The sequence below is a fragment of the Rhodnius prolixus genome, unplaced genomic scaffold (assembly GCF_049639745.1).
Source record: "Rhodnius prolixus isolate KJV_2025 unplaced genomic scaffold, Rpr scaffold_11, whole genome shotgun sequence".
In the NCBI taxonomy this organism is placed as follows: Eukaryota; Metazoa; Arthropoda; class Insecta; order Hemiptera; family Reduviidae; genus Rhodnius; species Rhodnius prolixus.
The window spans coordinates 336,504-358,656 of NW_027411625.1; the positions used below are offsets into that span (position 1 = coordinate 336,504).

A 22,153-nucleotide genomic window follows, 5' to 3' on the forward strand; every position below is an offset into this window, starting at 1 on the left:
TCGAGTTTTTAGTTTTGGGGTCTTATATCCCGAAAGGACTTTTTTTGGGCCTTACGTACGCGCAGATTATCCAGGATAGAACTTTTCAACTTGGATTTATGGTGATAGTGAGTGATATTAAATTTTTCTCCAATTCAATTCAAGTGCCAATTCAATACATTCTACGATGTTTACTTTTTCATAATGATTATAATCATATAATTCGTTTCCAAATTTCTAAATTAGAAAAACTGGAAGTATATTTTTTCAAGTTCATATTATTTTTGTTGTTAGTAGTACCAGGTTACTACGTTACCCAGTGTGAAAATTGATAAATTGCCATAAGCAGGATGCGACCTTATGGCGGTAGCCAAACTTAAGCATGAATGCAAGGCAATAATATTTAACGAAAGAAAATAAACATGAACAGTGCAGATCTGTTAGCAATCAAGATTCAGTTCAAAACCCCTCGGAAGGACATTATGGCAAGTATGGCACGAAAGGTTTTTGAATTACTTTGTGCCACAATTAACTGCAGCAACATTTAACAAAGGTTGGAGTGAAAGCTGGCTTTCACTTGCTTCTCATTTAACAGCAGTTTTGACCTGGAAGCAAAACATCTCTTAGAACATTGATTGCTGAATCTATAGAACGCAGCCTGAATAGGGATACAGCCCTAGATTAATGGCGAAAGAAAATTAGGTATTACATTAGGCTATTATTCGGTAAGTTTTTGGGAAATACAAACATTTTTTTTTCACTTATTGAAAATAGGTCCCAACGATTTTCTTTGATCTTTGTAATTTTACTTAAAACAATTTGAGGAAGAATTCATTTTAGAGTGGTTTTAGGAGAACGGGTATAGGCTTTTCATTTCTCAGGAATACTGATTCTGGGAAGTCATATTCTTAAAAAGTTATTAATTAAGAAAGGGTAATAATGATTTGTAACCACCATGCAAATATTGAAACGAATTATCTGGGTTATTACTATTTTGTGAATTGTAACAAGAGAAAATTATTCGCAAATTTTAACGGAAAATTTTTGGAGTAAGAAAGGTTTGTAAAATAATTTTAATAATACATAAATGTAAGTCCGAAAATTTGAATATTGAAAATTAATTGTAAAACAAAATTTTCACTACAACTTAAATTCCTTTTGCCCATAGCATAAATTCCTTGATTTTCTTTCCTACAAACAAACAGAAATACAATGTAAATTCAAGAAAAAACAAAGGAAGAAAAATTAAGAAAGAAACTTCAAGTTACAACTACACACATATAGTATATACAAAATGCATGACGACGGTACTTGCTAATTTATTTATTTATTTTTCTGGCACTAAAAGAAAACAAAACTTTTTTTTTGCCATTTCTTTGATAAATTTGATTTTTGTGAAGTTTACTGGCAGTAGGCCGAATATTATTATTATTATTATTTAGTTTTTAAATCCTTTGTTTTAATTCAATAAAAATCACATGAACCATTCAGAACTTTCTAAGTTATTCCAATATATACAAAAAGGAGCAAATCTTTTATTTATTTGTATTCCAATGCAGATACACAAGCAATGAGATCAGGTCAAGTGTATTCTTTATTTATTTTAATATATTTTATTTATTTATTTTTGAGAATGTTCTTTGGCACGAGATGAAGTTCCTAGGCACAGAGTCACATTAAGCAAAAAGTTAAGGGAATTATAATCAAATTATTATTTTTTTTTTAACATTTTTTAAATTTAATACCTATTTTTTGTTTTTTTACTTTTTATGTATTCATTTTTTTTTTTTAAATTTCTTACATAATTTACACCACACTATAAAATTTGAAGAGGAAGTTAACGTAAGCTCATGAAACATCACAAAGGTTAGGAGTGGATAAATGCGCCAAGCTTACACTTTGTTCTCTTTCCATAAAGCAAGCCCTGCATTCATTTCCTTTTCTCTTACTACTGGCAAGTTTTGTGGTCTAACAAATTTTTGGAAATTTTTATGTCCAAAAACTTGGATATTCTGTTAGATACCATCTCGTCTGACACCATTTTAGTTGTAAATCTATCATTTAGGAATGTGCGTTTATTTATTTTTACTTGTTTCTCGCTTTAAGGAAGTATTGAGAGCTTCTAAATTTTCGATTTTGCGTTTTTACATGAAATTAACGTTTTAAAGTTCGCTGATTTAGTGCGAAGTTGGTACTATCCCATTACAGAATTAATTAGGGGCTAATTTACTGTCTAAATCCTGAGTTTGAAGAATAAACATTAAAGCATGTGCAAAGTTTCTGATCAATTTTTTTTTGCAATTTTCTTTGAATCCATTCAAGCTGATTTATTTAAATTTCGTACCCTAACTATCTTAGGTAGTTAGTTGAACGAAAAGCCCACCAGAAAAAATTGACTTGCCTTTATTTAACACTTATTCTCATATAAAGGGCAATAATACTTTTAGAATTTTTTTCCCCACGCAAAATTTGATTTTAAGAGAAGCACGTTTTTGTTAAATCGTGTGTAGAACAAACGTTTTCTTCAACTTTTTTTTTTTTGTAAAATCAAAAAATTAGCCTGATGTTTTTTAGTTAAACTTAGGTGCAATGTACCGAAAGGAGACTGGATAGGATAGAGCTTGTTCCCTACCACAAGAATAATTAAAACTATTAATGTAACACAGGTGATTATATAAACATCTAGCGTTTAACTGGGTTTTATCTTGTTACACTGGCACCGAACGAGAAATAAATTGTATAGAAATGCTTTATAGCCAGAAAATTGTTTTGATGGATATTCTGGAATACGTGAAGCATGTAAGGGAAGTAGCGTATCATTTTGAACTCAAGAGATTTCAAAACAAATATTTCTAGAAAACTCAAAATGCAAATTTGTAGGATTGCAATACTTTCTCCTACTAGTAGTAAGAGAAAGTGGAAATTGAATCTTTAATTCTATACAATTTCGGCAGCGTGAAATTCGTACAACGCTTTCAAGATAGTAGACAAATGGTGAATTACGGTAATATGATTGCTAACATAAGTTATAATGCTTATATTGCATTATAAGCAATAATGCTTGCTTATTAATTTATATAGAATCTACTTTTTTGTCATCTATCATTGACAGTTAATTTTACTGTACAGGATTTTAGTTATTACTTCTTGTTGGTTTAAACCCCACAATACAGGATTAGTGCATGACCTCTTTCTAAGCTACATTCCTGTTCAACCTTTAAGTGCAAACGAATTGATGACAGAAATAACTCTAGAACAGGCCTTCAAGAACTGTGGAATTTAGGATAATAGTTCCCCTTGTGCATGTCCTGAGAATACTGTAGTCTTGACAACATTGTGTTGGAAATATTGTCTATACTCTTTATCATATCTACACTCTGGAGTCATTAAATAATTTTAGAGAATCTGATTCCTTGTACAAGACTAGTGCACCTGTCTCAAGAATGTCCAACGTCTGGTTCGTTTGTTCACGATGGGAGTCTTGAGGACTTGTCCCACAGATTAGAAAGAGGTAATTCTCGATTTTTCTACTCCCCACCTTGTGGTCGAGAGGAGGCGTCAACATCTGAGGTTATTGGCGCCTGGAGCTTTTTTTAAGGGCGCTACCTGCCTCTGGACTGTGTTCTCTCGTTACAGATAACTCTGTCCATCACTGAAAAGTCTGAAAATCTAAGGGCCAGTAGCTGGATTCAAACCCGGGACCTCCGCGTGGGAATCCAATACGCTTACTGCATAGCTAATCCCTTCCCTAAAATAGTAATCATTGATATATTGATAGTAATTCCTTCCGATAACCAGGCAACCATTAAAGCGCTGAGCTCATGTGCTATTAGCAAAAAATGGTATGACACTTAGTAGCGAACTCAATGAAGTGGAGACAAAAAATTGAGATACCCTAATTTGAGAGCAGGTCTCGGCGTGATGGGAAATGAAGAGGCGTACACCTTGACGAGGTAAAGCTCTGTAAAGCCCCTTTATGGGGCCTGAACCCTTCATTGGGATTAGCGAGCGGAGCCTTAAAGAGGTGCTCAAGAAGGAGAGGCTGTTAGCAGAGCTTTACTCGGCAATAATGACTAGAAGAGATTTTAGGCTTGTCTAAGTAAAAATAAGCTGCTCATGCTAACGGATCTTCTCAAATGACATTGGTAAAAGACACTTGAAAAAGCAAAGCTGTGCCTGAAACGCATCAGCGCCTGCAGATTCTATGGGCAGGTGGAGAAAACGTAACCTCCTGATAGGCAGCATAGTTGTATATAGAGAAGATTTAGATTCCAGGTGTTGGAGGCGGGCACAATACATCTGCGAAGGTCACAGCCCCCCCAAATCTTTGTTGCCAGAATGGACAGTGATCCTATGGGTTAGAGTCCTGTGGCACCAATTAGAAATACTGAATACATTGACATATTCAATTGCTTGTCTTTCAAATAAATTCTCAGCCTCCATCTACCACAAACTTCGTACTTTTAACAGTTGTACTTCACCTTCTTCCCACTAACTTGGTACCACTTCCATAATACTTTTAGCCTAATTCTTCTCCTAAATTTTCTTTAAAAATTTCCCACAGCATGCATTTTCTTCCTACAATCATGGTACCAATTTTTTTTAACCTTTAACTTTTAAGAATTTTTCTCTCTCAATGTATCTTCTTCCCACAATTATAGTTAACTTTTAGCAATTTTCTTATACTAAAGAGCTATTTACCTACAAATACGTTCCACTTATTTGAAACGTTTTCCCTATAAGTATATTTTTTTTAGGAGTTCTGTAGGAGCAGCAACTTTAGCATTTTTTTTTTAATATACCTTTCCAGTACTTACAGTTCCGCCGCCTATACAATGTCAAGTTACATTGAAAGTATAACTTATTCTAAATGTTAAAAAAATCTGTAAACCGGATGTATAACTTTAAAGATGGACATTTGAAGGTCAGACTTTTTAAGAAAACGGTTTTATCAATTATTACTAAAGTTAGAAAGATGGTAATAGAAATATTTATTTATTACTTTCATTTTAAAGTATACAAGAAAAATAAATAGGCTTTATGATTCTGGAAAATACGTAACATTGAAGACAAATGTAAATGTGCGTGGGTGTCTAGAACCACAAGACATTATTAAAAAAATTCTAACCTTCTATACCCTGCATTAATTAGCCTAATTATTACCGATATCCGAATATTTATGCATCACTAGGTATATAAAATTTGTCCCAACCAGAAACAAAAGGAATCTATCCGAATGGAACGAAAATCTTCTTATCACAAACTTACAGTTTAAGAAGTTAAGTACAAGGGATGATTAAACGACAAAAACGTGCAAAAAAACAGCAAGTAGCCAACTTTTCATTCATACTTTAATTCACAATTTCAGCCAGTTAGAAACGTTCGAAAAAGCTTGTGTTTTATTAATAATTTTTTTTGATCTTATACTAATACTGTTGGGGCTTTCTGAGTACTTTAACTTCGGCTTTGAACAATGTTTTCACAAATCTTACATAATTTTGGAAATTTGTGTAACAATTGATATCATTTAAGTAATTTTACAGCATTAAATTTTCATTATTTTTTTAGAATTTTTTAGATGTCACAGGCCCTTATTATGGCTATTGTATCAAAAATAATGATACAATTTAAATTACATCTTCATAAATAGCAATAAGCAGGCATTCTATTCCAAATTATTCCTGTGATTTAAATTTATCAAAAATAATTATCAATCTAAGTTAAATGGTGTGGCTTATCTTCAATGAAAAAAAAAATGTAGAAGAAAATGGCCAGTATAAGGGTCTGCGATAAATAAATTCTAAAAAATATTATTAAAAATTTAATGTTGTAAAGTTTCTTAAATGATATCACTTATTATAAAAGTTTAAGAGTAGAGTATATGTGTTTTTCATATCTTATGTAGGATTCATGAAAACATTGTCTAAAACCAAAGTTAAAGTATATGTATCTATGGATAGCCCTAATAGTTCATGTATCCGTAAAATGGGGGAAAAGATTTGAAACGAATTTAAATAAAGCACATAAGCTTATTTGAACGATTTTAATTGGCTGACATAATGGATTGATTTATGAATGAAATGTTGGGTACTTGCTGAATTGTGTTACACACAATTTGTGTACCTTTTGTCGTTAAATCAACTCTTGCACTTAACTTTTTAAACTGTAAGGAGATAATTAAGACATATAAATAATAAACCCTTTTAGAATAAGAAACTGCAAGATCTGAAGTCTAAGAATGTTACGGCAAGAAAAAAAAGGCTAATGCACTGGGATGAGCTCAAATGTCAGGAGCTACGGAAAATACAGTCTGAGTCTACCAGATGAACTCCAAGTCCACCAGAACAATTCTCGACGCCAAGTGAGTAGCTTCAAAAACTTCTTCGATAACTTAATTTACAATTAGAATTTTGCACTAAAGCTTGTAGAATTCAGAATAATTCACTGTCAAAAAAGTTTTTCTTAAAAATTATTTGCTGTGAAATTATAATTAATTTAGGATAACACTGACACAATACTTTAACTTGGCCCAGTAAAGTAAGAGTAAAACCAAAGCAAAGTAGGGCTGTAGACAACCACTTGCGCATTAAATCCTTCCTAGAAAGAAAGAAAAAAAAAAATATCCAAATCCTTATACAATAGTCAATAAAAGAAATAAATCACTTAAAAATAAAAATTACATAAATAAATTTAGTTGTTTCGTTTTTGAGTATTTGTCCAGCACCAGGGTAACAATACTGTAACATACTGCGATGCAGTCATTTTTTTTTTTTTTTTTTTTTTTTTTTTTTTAATTTTTTTTATTGAACTCTAAGTAACTACCAACAGCTTCATCTAATATAACAAACATTTAAGTATAACAAGTATGTATACAGATATAGTTTTCTTCTTATAAAAGGAAGTGACCCTCATACAAATGGGCAATGTAATCAAATTTTCTTTCCTAATTATTATTTTTTTGGAAAATAAATTTAATAAATAAAAAGGATTGTCATTCCTGAAATTGATTTTATCCACAGACCCATGGCGGCCTGAAAATATATATTTTTGTTTAAATATTATTTATTTTCATTTCAGATGAAAGAAATTCGCTAATGAAAAGAACACTGTAAACAAAATTATTTAAATACCGAATACATCACAGTTTGTATTATACTAAATATTGAACGTAAATTTTTATTCAGTTTGTTTGAAAAAAAAATAACTGGTATGAAACACTCATATCTGTTCCAGTTTCTGCGATTCTCTAAGTTTTAGTTTACTATTTCTTCTTTTGTTTTGAAATTTTAACATATTAAAGGACTACAAAATTATATGGATTTTCATAATAAAACGTGCTGTTAAGCTCAGCCCAGTACCTTTCTGCAAACTCATATGCTCATAACATTTGATTAAATTTAATTTTGGCTTTCACGTACTATGATGTAAAAAAAACAAAAAAAAAAACCTTGCTCCATACTCATGACACCAATATGATTTACATTTTTTTGGTAAGTGAAGAAATAAAGAAGCAAGGTCCGAATATGGCACATGGCAAAACTCCGGGCTGGGACATAATGATTCCGTAATGAATTTTGAAGCCAAACTAAAATTTAATAAAAAGTTTACAGTTTTAAAGAAGTTGTGCCAGTTAAAACTTTAAAAATTTCAGTAAAGAAAGTAATGTGAATTTTTCAACTTTTTTTGTAACATACTACATTGAATATTTATATGCCCATAAAAAAAAAGAATACAAAGAGACAAGTTTAAGATTGATATATTATATGACAAAGTCAAATTCTTTGTACTTTATAAACATGTATTACAGTGGAACCGTTTCATTAGCGAATTACTGGACATCTGTCCTATTTCACATGCCCTTTCTGCTAAGGGAATTTTAAACATTACATTTAAAAAGTTCACTATTATCAATTATCACAACACAGAGTAAAAAGTGAGAGAGAGGGTGTAATTAATATTGTTTTAATTAAATGACATTACCCCTCCAAATCGTTTCCGTTTTATCTTAAATATAAACAATGAAAAATTTACAATAATTGATATTTTATAATTTTTCATTTTGTTTTTAATTTAACAATACTACATCTAAAAAAAGGGGCTTAAAATATCTATTGCTTAATTCCACAACAGATAAACTGCTCAGAAAATTATTTTTTAGTGCCTGTTTAAGTTTAGTACTTGTTATTAGTATTGTGTATCAACCACCAATAAAGGCACTGTCACACCATTCATCTGTTGCTTCTCGTCCACGTAACATCTACTTTTTTTTAAGATAAATTTAAAACAAAAACAATAAAAAATGTTTCTTTAATATATATTTATAATATATTCAACTAACATTTATAAATTTGGCCGGTTAGAAGGTTTGGACTGGATCGATCGATAAGTTTGCTAGCCTTAATTTATATTCTTTCTTAGCTTACTTTAAAAAAATTTTAAAAAATATTTACGGGCCTTATTTATTCATAATTTTTGCATTTAAGTGCCAAAAAGTGTCCAGTTTTGAATGAAGTTATAATCCACTGCTCACAACCGCGAGACCACAAAAGTCTTATATTACTCCTATTCCTCAAGTAAGCAATATTTTGCTACAACAGAATGCCCTTAAAAAAATCAGACATATTAGACTGTGTTCGCAGTGTGATGATAACAGAGAAAGTTCACGTGATAACCTGCCTCGTGCCAGGTTTCCAGCGTCGTCCATCCTAATAAGAGAGTCTTAACAGCAACTGTCTTATCTAAACATTCTGAATTATTTTCACATTAGGCTATCACAGTGTTAAAATCCTTGATGAAACACACTAGTGCTCCTTGAAATACTTGGGTGGTAAACCAACTGTATCGCAATTTTATCTCCTACTTTCACAGCTTCAAATTTTCTCTCCTAATATTGGTACTTTGAATTGATATTACTGAGTTATACCAATTTGTTGAGAGCTATGAATGAATAAATTAAAGAACCTCAAAATATTTACCAATCGAATGAATTCCTCGAGGTTTACAAAATAAAAATTCCTCAAGGTTTACAGGTTAGATTGGCGTCCGGAACCTTCTCAGTGCATTGCCGGTCTTCGGATATGGATTTTATATCGACCAAAATCATCGGGCACAAAAATTTAAGAACCAGTGAGAAATCCCTTCACTCGCAATTTTTCCTCCAATTCTTCAGGGATTTTCTCTCTAAGTTTAAACTCAATATGTTTACCACGTCATATAATAATTTTACTGATCTTTATTACTTTTTTTTTACATGTTTCTATGATTTTTTTTTCCCAAGATATTTTGTATAACAACATAATATACTGCCTGGTAGGTATACTGTGAAAGTAACAGCGAACGTTTAACTTCACTCAATCCTGTAGATCCATCGTTTCCATACGCTGGAAACAATAAAATATTCACCATACGACCATGTTTTATTAAGATAAAATTAATATTTAAAACAATTCAATATTTATTTTTTTAAAAAAGTTTATATGTGTCCGTGCAATCACATGACTTATGGCTTCAATATCGCGATAATTTTTTATTTTGTAATTTTTTCTACAAAAAAAAAAAAAAAAATTAGTTTGCTAAATTAAAAATTTTTAACATAAATTTGAATTCAGCTTTCCAATTAGAATGAAATAATATATACATATTCAAATCTATTTTAAATTGAAAACTGTTTCCTTCTTTCCACTTTACATTTGTAACATTTCTTTACTTTCTCATACTGCTCTGAGATGAATTAGAAAATTTAAAGAAATTTTTTTTTTTCAGACATTGTAAGTGTGGCTAGCAAAGAAAACTTGTTTATCCTATGCTAAGTACTTACTTTGAAAAAAAATTGTGTTTGAAATTTTCTGACGAACAGAATGAAGTAGAAAACAACAACCAAGACTGTTTTTTGAACTGAGCTTGCATAGTTACAAAATCACTAGCTGAAATTACATCTATAGAATCGAAAAATTAAAAAAAAATCTGTGATGGTTATTTCCTACATTATACTTAAGCACCTAATTTAATAAAGAAAATTAAAAAGCATCTTGATAGTAACAACAAATAGGAAGAGGATTTGCTTAGTACTCCGGGCACCAGTAATCTCAGATGTTGACGCGTCTTCAATTGAAAAAAAAAACACATTCCGTACTTTCAGTTTGACTATAGAGGTTTCTTAAATTTAGATCTAGATTCTAGTGATCAATGGTTAATAAGCATGCATGAACTCAGCAGACATTCTGAGGTTTAGCAACATACGGAGGTTTTTAACATCTAGTTCTAGAACTTTGATAAGGTTTTTTCATAGGGCTACTAAACTGCACATGATCATTTGTCTCAGTACATAATAAATATTTCTAAAGGAGAAGCTGGATTTCTAATATAGTGGCTTGGACGATTCTCTTCAATATCTACTTGTATAACAATCTCCAAATTTCTGTTTTAGTAACTGCCGAGAGTGTTGAACATACAGCTTTATTTGTAAAAATGAAAAAATAACCGTCGCATTACAAAAGTTCAAGTAAGTAAGCAATTAAAAAATAACCTCATAGTTGTCCGAATAGAAGCTCCTGTTTACCTAAAATAAGTGGGAAACCACGTTTTTTTTCTTCAAGATGACTACTCGCCTAATAAGTACCTTGGATTGCCTCGCTACTAATAAGGATGCACCGAATACATGTCATGTGAGACTAAAGATGAGACTAATAAGTACCTTGGATTGCCTGTGGTTCGACTTCTATTCTGGTAAAAACTTATTAACAGTAATACTGGATCTAGCTTATGCTAGATAGCTTATTTGTAGCAGCTGTCCATTTGAACCGAAAATCTAAATTAAAATCTGAAAGTGGAAAACTATTGTACCTTGCTGATTTGGCCAATATTAACCTGCAATACCCACTGTGAAGAAGAGCTGTTTCAATAAATATAAAACGCATACAGGTATATTGTAAAACAAATTTTAAGAACAATAATTGGTTCACCTAGATAGATTAGAAATATGCTACTTCAAAGGGGACGAAAACTAACCACTCAACAAGATTTACAATTAAACCATTTCCCTAAATGGCTCCAAAATAAAAATCTTTAATTACCACAAAAAATGTCTTCACTTAGCTCAAAAATCTCGCAACGGCGATTATAAATAAAATTGAGACTAGTGTGTGTGATGTTGAATATAGCATGTAGGTTAAGTTAATTACAGTTTAAGTAAAAGAATTTAATTTTCACTTACTCCTCATAAGAGAAGTCGTATCTATCGTAGGTAGATAAAGGAATAACTATACACATACAGTAAAATTCTGTAGTAGTGGAAAAATTTTCAAATGGAATAGTAATAATTACAGTAAACGAAAGTCTTATGTGTTTCACACTATTTATTTTTTCTTCGTTTTTCGTAGGCCTTGATTGGTTAGTTTATTTAATTTTAACTGAATATTTAATTTTAAATTGATTAAACTCTAAATTATTTTTCTTACTAAGGCAAGCTAAATCAAAATCGACAAACCCAGCCCTGTTAAAAGTGTCCCTCTTTCCTAAATAGACCCTACTAATGAAACAAGTTGCTACAATTCATTAGAAAATAAAAAGGAAAACACATTGGCACATTAAATTCTATTTTCAAAAATACGTTTGAATAAAAGTTTGGAGTTCCATTTTTCACAAGGATCCCATAATACAGAAAAGTATATTAAATTACAATTAATTAATTTGTATTTTTCATACCTTAACTACATTTTTAAAAATGTTTATTAAAACATTGATTTAATTTTTGTATTTTATATTTAATTACATTAATAATTAAAGATATAAAACATTTTCTTTTATATTTCATTTTTTGAGCATTTCAACCATATTTTCTTTTTCTTTTTCTGCATTTTAAATGTACAGTAAATAATTCTTTATTAAAAAAAAAAACAAATAATTCTCTTTAGAAGAGCTATTATTTATTAATATTTTCTTTTTTAACTTATGGCTATGACAACCATTTTATTTTCCTCAAGAAAACAGCCAACTAACAGCAACAACTAAAATATGAGCCTTAATATGACGATAATTGACTATACACGAGGAAACAATTGAAACAAGTTTTCTCCATTTATCTAAAGTATATAAATATCTATGTATACATATATAATTCAATTTTGATTGTTATATCTATATACATACATAAATATATAATTGCACAACACTTTAATTGAACAGTACAGATGCTAAAGAATTTTTTTAAATTTTTTTGGGGGGAGAAAATGGCCTGTGCAGAGAAAATATTTTTTAGTAAAGAGTATTTTATGTAAATAAATATATCTTACTTCTGTTTATTATCCTGGGTTGCCACCGACGGTTTGATGTCTCCCATAGATATGTACGGCCATTGCCCATAATGCTGTTTTAATAATTATGATGGCAAACAAGGTGTCAAAAACGGAATTATATTTTTGAAACTCACCATCTTTTGGTGGGGTACTGCAATAGAAGGGTATGAGCCTAAATGCCTCTTTAACATACACACTCTACATTCTGGTTATCATTGAGCCCAAACCGATGGAAATTTCAATCTCCTCTCCTTACTCCCTAAAAACCCCTCATGTCTTGGCCCCTCAGATTAGAAGAACATGCTTGTTAAAATATAATTCTTCTAGTTTCTCAGAACATTACAGCACCAAGTTTGAGGAAAACAAAAATTGAGTGCCTTCAGCGTAGCCCAGACTCTCCGAGCAGATACCAATCCCTTTTGATGGTGAGTTATATATTCGATAATCCTCCGTCTGAAAGGTAGTTCACCAAGAAACTGTAAGTCCTTAAGGGCACGGGTCAAACAGTAGGTTTGGAACTAATAAAAAGGAAAGAGATTAGAAAGATTAATTTTGCCACCAACCTATTATACCTCCTCATTTCCCGAAATTGGAATGTGTCCAGAATTTTCCAGACAAATCCAGATGATAACCGTAAAAAATCTGGAAATTTTTTTTTTTACGTTTTTGAAGAACATCTAAATACCAATTTTTAAGAGAAGATAATAAATTTAGTGCCAATGAGATAACCTGATGATTTGAACAGAAAGTAATCCCATTTAAAGTTGAGTTTTCTTAGGGTTAGCCTAAAAGATAATTTATTTATTGGTTTTTGTTTTATTTTTTGCACAAACCACAAATCTCCAAATCATCTATATTGACAAGGGATCTTACATATTTAATACATATATATATATTTAATTAATATATATAAGTATATTAATTCTTTTTTTTACACTTAAGAAATTGACGAAATGATTATGAAAATTGTTATATTTTTCACATTAGTTTACCAATTTGTTCAAAACATAATAAACACAAAATCGAACTAAGAGAAAACACAAAATTATGGCTGATATCTAAGATAATAAATATAATACTGGTAAACATATATTTCTCCATTTAAGCTTACACAACCTATTTTTATTTAAAAAAAAAAATATATATGTATTTTACTTTTTAAAAAAATTGTTAAAAATTATAGCAATCAAATTTAATGAAAACAAAAATGGTTGCTACCATTCTTTGTTTTTATTGGTTTATAACTATAATTTTTTCTTTTTTAATTTATTTTATTTTTAATGTAAAGGACGAAAATATATATATTACTTTGTCTTTCTTTCTTTTTGGAATAATTTAACAGTTATTAATAAAATTATTATAAAAATATAGATTGTTATTATGAACACCAACATCAAAAAAGTTTTTTTTAATTTTTCATTTTTTTACGTTCGAGCCGGAGTAAAGAAGTATATATATTATTTAAACTAGGCTGTTTTAACATTCGTTGAAATAATTAGTTTATACAAATGACATTGATATTTGAAATTGTCTATCTAAAAACAAAAATAATTCCTGAATAAAATATTTACATCACTCATTTGAGTTTTTTAAAAACTAATTATTCATAATTTTAAAGAAGTGAAAGTTATAAATATTTCGTTTCTTTAATTTTTTCTTAAATTATAATTTTAAAGTTTAAAAATTAAAAAAAGAAAAAGGAAAATTAAAAAATTAATTCTCTAGTCCATGGTTGGTTGAATACCTGAGCAGCTAGCGAGCACTACCTGTAATAACATGATATTAGTGTCCTTTAGTTCCATTTTACAGTGCTTAAAGTACATTATTACCCTACAAGAATATGGCAACTTTCGCTAAAGCTAGTTTATACTAGTTCGTTGTTTAATAATTTAACCCAAAAAGCGATAACAGGGTCGCAAAATTAAAAACATAAAGTTAAAGAAACTATTTCAATGACAACTTTCGATTGATTAGTAAAATAACCCCAATTTCTAATTAAGTACTTTAAATAGTATAAAAACGATTATACAACAACCCAGAACAGAAACCCAGAAGGTACCAAAAAAAAGCATTAACTGTTACAAAGCATTAAATAAATAAAGCATAATTTAAATGCACTGGGAGTCCAAGTATGTTTAATTTTGACAACATAAATAGAAAAGAAAATACGAGATATAAGAGAAAGTAAAAACTATTGAACTTTTTTATTAACAAAGTGATGCTAGTTTCTTATGTTTGCCCGAAGGAGCCTACTTGAAACTCTGAAAATAGTTATGGAACCCATCATCTAATAATATCTAATCAAGCAAATATTATAAATCAAATAATCTAATGATAACTGAACCAATAAAACAGAATATTTTTAATACCTGTGGTTTAATTCAAAATTAGCGGTCGCAGGGATGTCTTAGGAGTGCAATGGAAGATGAAGAGACAGTCGAGACACTGCGGGCCGTTATATTGCTATCTGTGCTGGAATCTTTGTTCACCGTTTCCACTTTAGCACCTTTACGGGCCTCACCGTCTGAAGCGCGATGTGATTTCATATGTGCGCTTCTACTTTTTACTTTGTTGAAAATTCTGTAAAGAGAATTTGTGAACCAATATTCTAGTAATGTTCATAGTTAAAAAAAAGAAAAGAAATTAAAATATAGTATTTATAAAAATAAAGGCTCCAAGTAATTTCTGAGGGCAAAAATAAATAGAAGGAAAGTCTATCTTTAATTTTGACACAAAAATTCTTAGCCCCGCCTTTAAAAAGTTACAGTTAAAAATATAAAATAAAACTTATGTTGGAATGAAACTGTTATTTGGCAACCAAAAGTGAAGTATTCAAAACAATTAAAATAAAAAATCATTCGAAATATCTATTGCTAGATTTGGACTTCCTGAGCCAATCTGCATTAGTAAAATAGTACAGCAATGATCCCAACAACAATCGTCTTAGCCATCCTTAAGCTGGAAACTAACTACCGAGATTAATGAAAAATTTACTGTACCTCCAGCAGAGACACAGCGGCTAATATCACTAATAAAGTGAACGAATTGCTCAAAAATTGTTATCTGGAAGCGGGGACATGGAAGATCTTCACGAAAACGATCAGGAAATTAAATATATATTAAGGATGTCTAAAGATGAAAGAGGAAGTGTCTAAGAGAAATAATACTCATCCCGAATTAAGAGCAAGGCATAAAAATTAACAAGAATATTATGGCCTTTTTTGATAATGGCCCTACTTAATCCTTTACTTAATTTATTTAATGCTTCGGCAACCAATACCAATGGATTCACCAGAAAAGATGTTTTCACCACCAATTTTCAGATTTTCATCCTGTTCTGAGTTACAAACTTTATCGATTTGCAGGCCTTTACTTTACGACGATATAACCCTTTAAGGGAAACTTAACAACGATAGACGCCCTTGAGGGAAACTTAACAACGATAGAACCCCTTAAGGGGACTGGACCGCTTGTCCTCGTCAATTTATGGCATACTTTCCTAGAGAAAACTTGCCGTATACTGCCAGACATAGTATCAATTTTCACTCAAAGTAAAGTAATCGCCAATTTTTTCAGGCGGGGCTTAACGTCCAACTACCATTTACTACGTGTAGTGGACGGAGGCGACTAATTTTCACTCAATTGAAGTGAGTTTGTGGTAGTCTTTCTGCTTGCCACGGATCTTGTAACCCCACTTCTTCTGAATTGAGAAAGCCTGATGTGCACTTATGATGCACGCTTTGAACTTTCTGCTCAGAGACAAGTGCCAATAAGGCACATTATATTTTAAATTATAAAAGCTGCCCACAATAATGAACCAACTGCCAGTACTTCTGAGCAACTAACAAAACCATTAGGTTCTGGATGTAAAGCCCCCCTTGAAGACATAGGCTTTTACTATACTTTAGACTAACCGTTGAAAAAAAGGCTCTGATTTAGAGAATTTGCCGCGGGTTCTACATATTCTGTATGTTTGCGCAAGCAATAGCACCTTCTTTTTAAAAAATGTATTTCTCTTGTACCCTAATTTCATTGTTTAGGAAACCATAACCGAACCTGGAGAATTTCTAATTTCAAGTTTTAAGCTCAGCTAATCTCTTCTCAACGGGTTATTATACCACGCTGCATGACTTATTCTAGTCATGACTAACTAACATAAAAGTCCAACTGGCGAGGAAGAATGGCTATACCATAAAATTAGGAAAATTGGAACCCACACAGAAATAGCTATGGTAGGCAGGCATCACAATGTTACAGTTCTTTGTCATAGATCTTTTATGAAAGATGTTTGTCAAGAAACGTGATTGATAACGTTGAAAGGGCTCAAGACTTCACTATTGTAAAGAATTTGAATTTTTTAAAAATGATTTTCTACATAAAAAATTTGAGAAACGTTTTTGACCATCATAGCTTCCTATGACCTAAAAGGTATTACACATTCTGATAGGTTAGATAACAGCTCCATTCAATGGAGAGAAATCGCTCGGTGACTATTGTTTTCTTCAGTTAAGGATGGGTTTCGCAAACGCATTTTCTGTAAGTCCACCTTAAGCAGTTCCTTAAGCAGTTGATTGATGTAGTTCTGAAGAATATTTTTAAATTAAAAAGAGCTACCTACAGTACTACATCAACGTTTCTTTTTCTTCCTTCTGTTCTCAATCAGAATGAAAAAATATATTTGACATATGTAAAGCTAGACTATGTATACAAGCACTAACAAACTGAAAGGTACACTTCAATAATTGTTTGCTTACACGTAATTTTTTAAATCTTTTATGTGATGTAATAAGAGAGACACATTCTTATTAAAGAAACTAAAGAAAGAAACTAAGTGGGTAATAACCAACTTTGATAAAACACCTTTGCCAAAGAACTTCTATGGTGTAATGCAGACCAAATAGAGATAGTTGCTTGTTTACTATTACTTGTTAATTAATAACTTTATGAGTTAACATGCGATTTATTTACAAAATGGTTAGGACAATACATGCTTATATAGTAATCAGCATTTAAAACAAATAATAATTATAAGTACGAAACCAAACATGTGCTTACAGTATTTAATTCAGAAATCATCCCAACGTGATTTCACACCAGAGAGAGACCAACCTTGATTAGATTTTTTAATGGGATGAATATAAAAAATTACTCTTTTCTACCTAAAGAAATTAAAAACTCATCCACAAACATCCGTTTTTCCGAACATGATATTATATCGTTGATATTATCCGACGAAGCACGCATGAATGATTCAACAAAATCAAATAAACGATATTACTAAGCAATACGGACCCAACCAAATTATCAAGATCTATATTATATTTATATTTCATGGAGCGTTTCTATATGTACTATACTTCACGTTCAAGTGAATAGTCCCATTGTGAGATTTTTAGACAATTTACGTCTCACGATAAATGTATTAACACTTACTTCATCGAGGAAAAATACACTGTAAGGGTGTATTACTATTACTTGTTAATTAATAACTTTATAATTATTTATTAATACTAATCTGAGTAAAATAAAAAGGCATTTGTTCAGTGAACTGCATGGCTTTGGTTCAAAATATGTATTTAATAGTAGTCATAAACCTTAGAAAGTAAGCCAGGCTTAAGGCAACTAATAAAATGTAGCTTTACGAGAATTTTTTTTTTGGTGAACACTCTATAAATTCTAAATTTTATTTCCAGCAATTAGAATAACCTTAATAATGGTCAAGCGCAATCCAGTTTTGATCCATCTCAAACAATTTTTGTGCTAAAATGATAACCCTTGGCCATATACTTCCATCACAATAATTGAATACTTCATGGTATACAACTTCTTTTATGGCTCCTGATTAGTCCAGTCCAGATTAAAGAAATTCAAAACCTGACAATGTTAAATCTGGACTACAGGAGTATTTTATTTTATTATTATTAAAATATAAAGCATTCCTTTAGCAAGGGATCCACCAACAGGCCTTTCAGCTGTCAATCAGTATATTTTAATAAAATATTATGAAAAGCACAATAAACGAAATGTTTTTAATTAGAAAAACGGTAATTTTTCTATAAATAAATTCCCATAAACAAGTCTGCGTTCAATAGTTTTTATTTTTGAAAAAAATTGAATCTCTATGTTAATTTCATGGTGTTTTCAAATCATTTTTTTTTTTTTATTTAACTTATGTAAGCACTTGTTCACTTAGAAACCTAAATGTTTCTGATTTTTTTTAAAAAAATATTTTTAACTCTAAAAGAAAATCTAAGTGGGTAAAATATCATTTTCAAGAATTTTAACATTTCTGTCTTTTGTCTTCTTGATCCAAATAAAAAAAAAAAAAAATCTACAGGGCAAGGGCATGCAGAGCGCGAGTCTGAACGCGTCTGCGATTGCTCTAAAGCAGTGGACACAGCCATACCAATTTTTGTCCTTTAAAAAACATTGATTTTTCCTCTCGTTTTGGGTTATTTTCTTTCTTTTTTTCTGTTATTCGTCAAAAAGTAAATCAATTGAAAATTTCAACAGAGGAAAAGCGCTACCTGAAAACTGATGGACTGTATTTTTTTTGGATTTTATGACTATTAGTTTCTCAACTGAGATCATTGTGGTGCAGCCATAATTTCCCTAGAAGTAAGCCCACATTTAGTTTATTATACAGCAAAATATCTGTTAGCACTACACAGCATTTCACAATGAAAAACTTATTGCGGGCCGGGGGAAGGTGGGAACGAACGTTTGTATGGGAAGGCTATTTAAAAAAAAAAAAAAAAAAAATTGTGTGAAAATAATTGCGTCATTAGAATAGAAAATAGTTTTCATTTTATCTGTTATTTCAATTCAAGACTTTTACGTTCGAAAAAGTTATTGGTTTGGTTTCCAGTAGAAAAAGTTTGGTTCATAGATGAGGCATAAATTTACCTGGCTATATGTTTTCATTTGACTGTATGTCTTTAAAAAAAAAAACAGAAAAAATGCTTTGCGAAAAAAACACCTAATTTTAAGGACTTACAAATCTAGCTTTCGCTTTTAATTATAGAGTTTTCTCTCAATACCATTACATTAAACTAATGCATACTTAAATGATGTTAGAAATTTTAAGCGGCAAAATCTTATCTTTTTCTTTAAATGATTTTTTTTTTTTAAATCCTGCCGCCCAGTTAGATTCTTTAAAAAAAATAAGAGATATTTATTCTTCATTCGGAATTTTATAGAGAAATCATTTTCTTTGTGCTCGGTAATGTTATTTATTTCGATTATACGAAATAATTTTTACAATTAGCTGATTTAAAAAATAATTTGCGCACCATTAGTCATTTCCAATAATATTATTGAGTCAGAAAAGGTAGAAAACTCTTCATGAAATGCTGGTAGTACTTAGAGACAGATACAGTTTTCAACTTTATGATAAAAGGGTGGATATAGACTGATGTCAAAGTTTTTTTTTTTATACGGTTTCAGAAAATGGAGATATAGTTTGTAAAATGCATTTTTCATTAGATACGAAAAATTTTAAAACGCTTACTCTTCTCAGAGAACATCAATTTTTTGGGGGTTCCCAGTGCATCAACTACTCTCAGAAGTGTAATTTTGTGATAGTTCCCAATATAATAGTGAATGTAAGCACGGTGTAGTAAAAGTTTAAAGCGTATTTCGAACTTTAAGAATTGTGCTATGAGAAAGCTGTGTGTGTTCTCACCAGATATTTTTTTAAATTAATGAATTCATTAGTGTGACTAGCGTATAGTTCTGTTCACCTGAATACAGAAGAGTTAATCTATATTAAAAATTATTATAGGCAATGACATCCGATTTTTAAGCTGTTATTTTTAGTATAGAGAATTGTTTTGTTCGAAGATCATAAAAGCTTTTGGTAGGTATTTTAATTTGAACAGATTGTTCTGAATATGTGTTATTTTCATTTTGTACAGTTTTTGTTTTAAGTTGCAATTATTTTATTGACAGTTTTACAAATTTAGCTTTTCCTCGCGAGAGTACACTAGTGGCAATGAGTACAGAGGCTGAGGGGCGGCCACACAGAAGACCGACCGTAGTCGCTGACCTGGGCCCAACAGGGACTGGCTCTCTGAGTTTCCACTTACTTCCCACAGATCTTGCAGGGAAATTCCTCCATTGACTCCAACCCCGCTGAATTATGACTATTATGTCTCTTGTGGTCGGGAGTGGAAGCGCGACCTCCAGCTCCACCTCCAACATGTATACGGATGTGGCCGTTCAGAGCAGCTCTAGAGTTGAAGCTCTAAATCAACATACAAAACAAACTAATTAGCTCATGTAAATAATAAATTATGTGCGTAAAAATATATAAAGATGTGTATTTAAAATAAGTTCAGGAATTAGAAACTTACAGTAAAAGCAAGTTCAACTGCTTTCGAGAATATTCATATTATGGAAAAGAAATAAGTGGCAGAAGACCGCAGAAACGTGCTAAAAGTAATGAATCTAAATTTAGAAATATAGCGTTGGTTTTTCCACCAACATTGGCAATTGTTGGCAAATAACGGGCGAATAAAGGAAAAAATGTTTTTCAATGCCAAATATGTACGAGGGTCGTTTGAAAAGTCCGTGCAAAGTCAGAGAGATAGCACTACTGGCGCGTATCGAGGTTATGTTTAGTTAGTAACATCTCTTGGAAGAACACACACCAAGTTTCAGCCAGATCGGTCTATTTCTTTGTGTTTGGCATTCGTTTGAATCGAGGAAGTCGAGTGATTTTCAAAAAATGGACGAAAAAGAATTTCGTGTGTTGATTAAACACTACTTTATGAAAGGCAAAACGCCTCAGGAGACTAAAGAGAAGCTTGATAAACATTATGGTGACTCTGCACCTTCGATTAGAACAGTTTACAAGTGGTTTCAAAATTTTCGGAGTGGCCATACGGGCACAAGTGACGCTGAACGTTCTGGACGCCCTGTTGAGGTTACTACTCCAGAAATCATTGATAAAATCCATGATATGGTGATGGATGACAGAAGAGTGAAGGTGCGTGAGATTGCTAGTGCTGTGGGCATCTCGAATGAACGGGTACATAATATTTTGCATCAACATTTGGACATGACAAAGCTATCCGCAAGATAGGTGCCGCGATTGCTCACGCTTGACCAAAAACGAAATCGTGTGAAGTGTTGCAAGGACGGTTTGCAGCTGTTCCAGAAGAATCCGCAGGACTTTAAGCGTCGTTTCGTCACTGTGGATGAAACATGGATACATCACTACACTCCTGAGACCAAAGAACAATCTAAACAATGGGTTACCGAGGGGGAATCTGCGCCAAAAAAGGCGAAGACCGTTCCTTCGGCCGGAAAGATTATGGCGACTGTCTTTTGGGATTCGCAAGGAATAATCCTCATCGACTATCTGGAAAAGGGTAAAACTATTACAGGTGCATATTATTCATCGTTATTGGACCGTTTGAAAACCGAGCTGCAAGAAAAACGCCCACGATTGGCCCACAAAAAAGTCCTTTTCCATCACGACAACGCACCAGCTCACACCTCAGCAGTTGTGGTCGCAAAATTAATGGAAATAAGGTTCCAACTCGTTTCACATCCCCCCTATTCTCCAGACTTGGCTCTCTCGGACTACTATTTGTTCCCTAATATGAAGAAATGGCTGGCGGGAAAAAGATTTTATTCAAACGAGGAGGTGATTGCAGAAACGAATGGCTATTTTTCAGACTTGGACAAATCCTATTATTCGGAAGGGATCAACAAACTAGAGCAGCGTTGGACGAAGTGTATAAGCCTAAAAGGAGACTATGTTGAAAAATAAAAAAGGTTTACCCCAAAAAATTAAGTAGTTTTTATTTTTGCACGGACTTTTCAAACGACCCTCGTATTGCCTTTCATGAATTTTGTGATAATGTTTAAAGTAT

General features: G+C 31.5%; 1 protein-coding gene across 10 annotated transcripts in view; it reads right to left on the minus strand.

Moving 5' to 3' along the window:
* Positions 1-717: 717 nt before the first annotated feature.
* The window catches only part of LOC141459325 (uncharacterized), a 799,141-nt gene continuing 777,705 nt past the window's right edge, over positions 718-22,153 (minus strand). For 8 of the 10 annotated variants that reach the window (XM_074138280.1, XM_074138274.1, XM_074138275.1 and 5 more), the window contains 3 exons: positions 20,360-20,517; positions 14,642-14,852; positions 718-14,038 (listed from right to left, as the gene is read on the minus strand). In XM_074138280.1, the coding sequence (XP_073994381.1) occupies positions 14,660-14,852; positions 20,360-20,517 (351 nt within the window). In that variant the 3' untranslated portion in view covers positions 718-14,038; positions 14,642-14,659. Of the gene's footprint in view, positions 14,039-14,641; positions 14,853-18,799; positions 18,885-20,319; positions 20,518-22,153 lie in introns of those variants that run through there. The other 2 variants (XR_012461442.1, XM_074138283.1) reach the window with 2 other exon arrangements.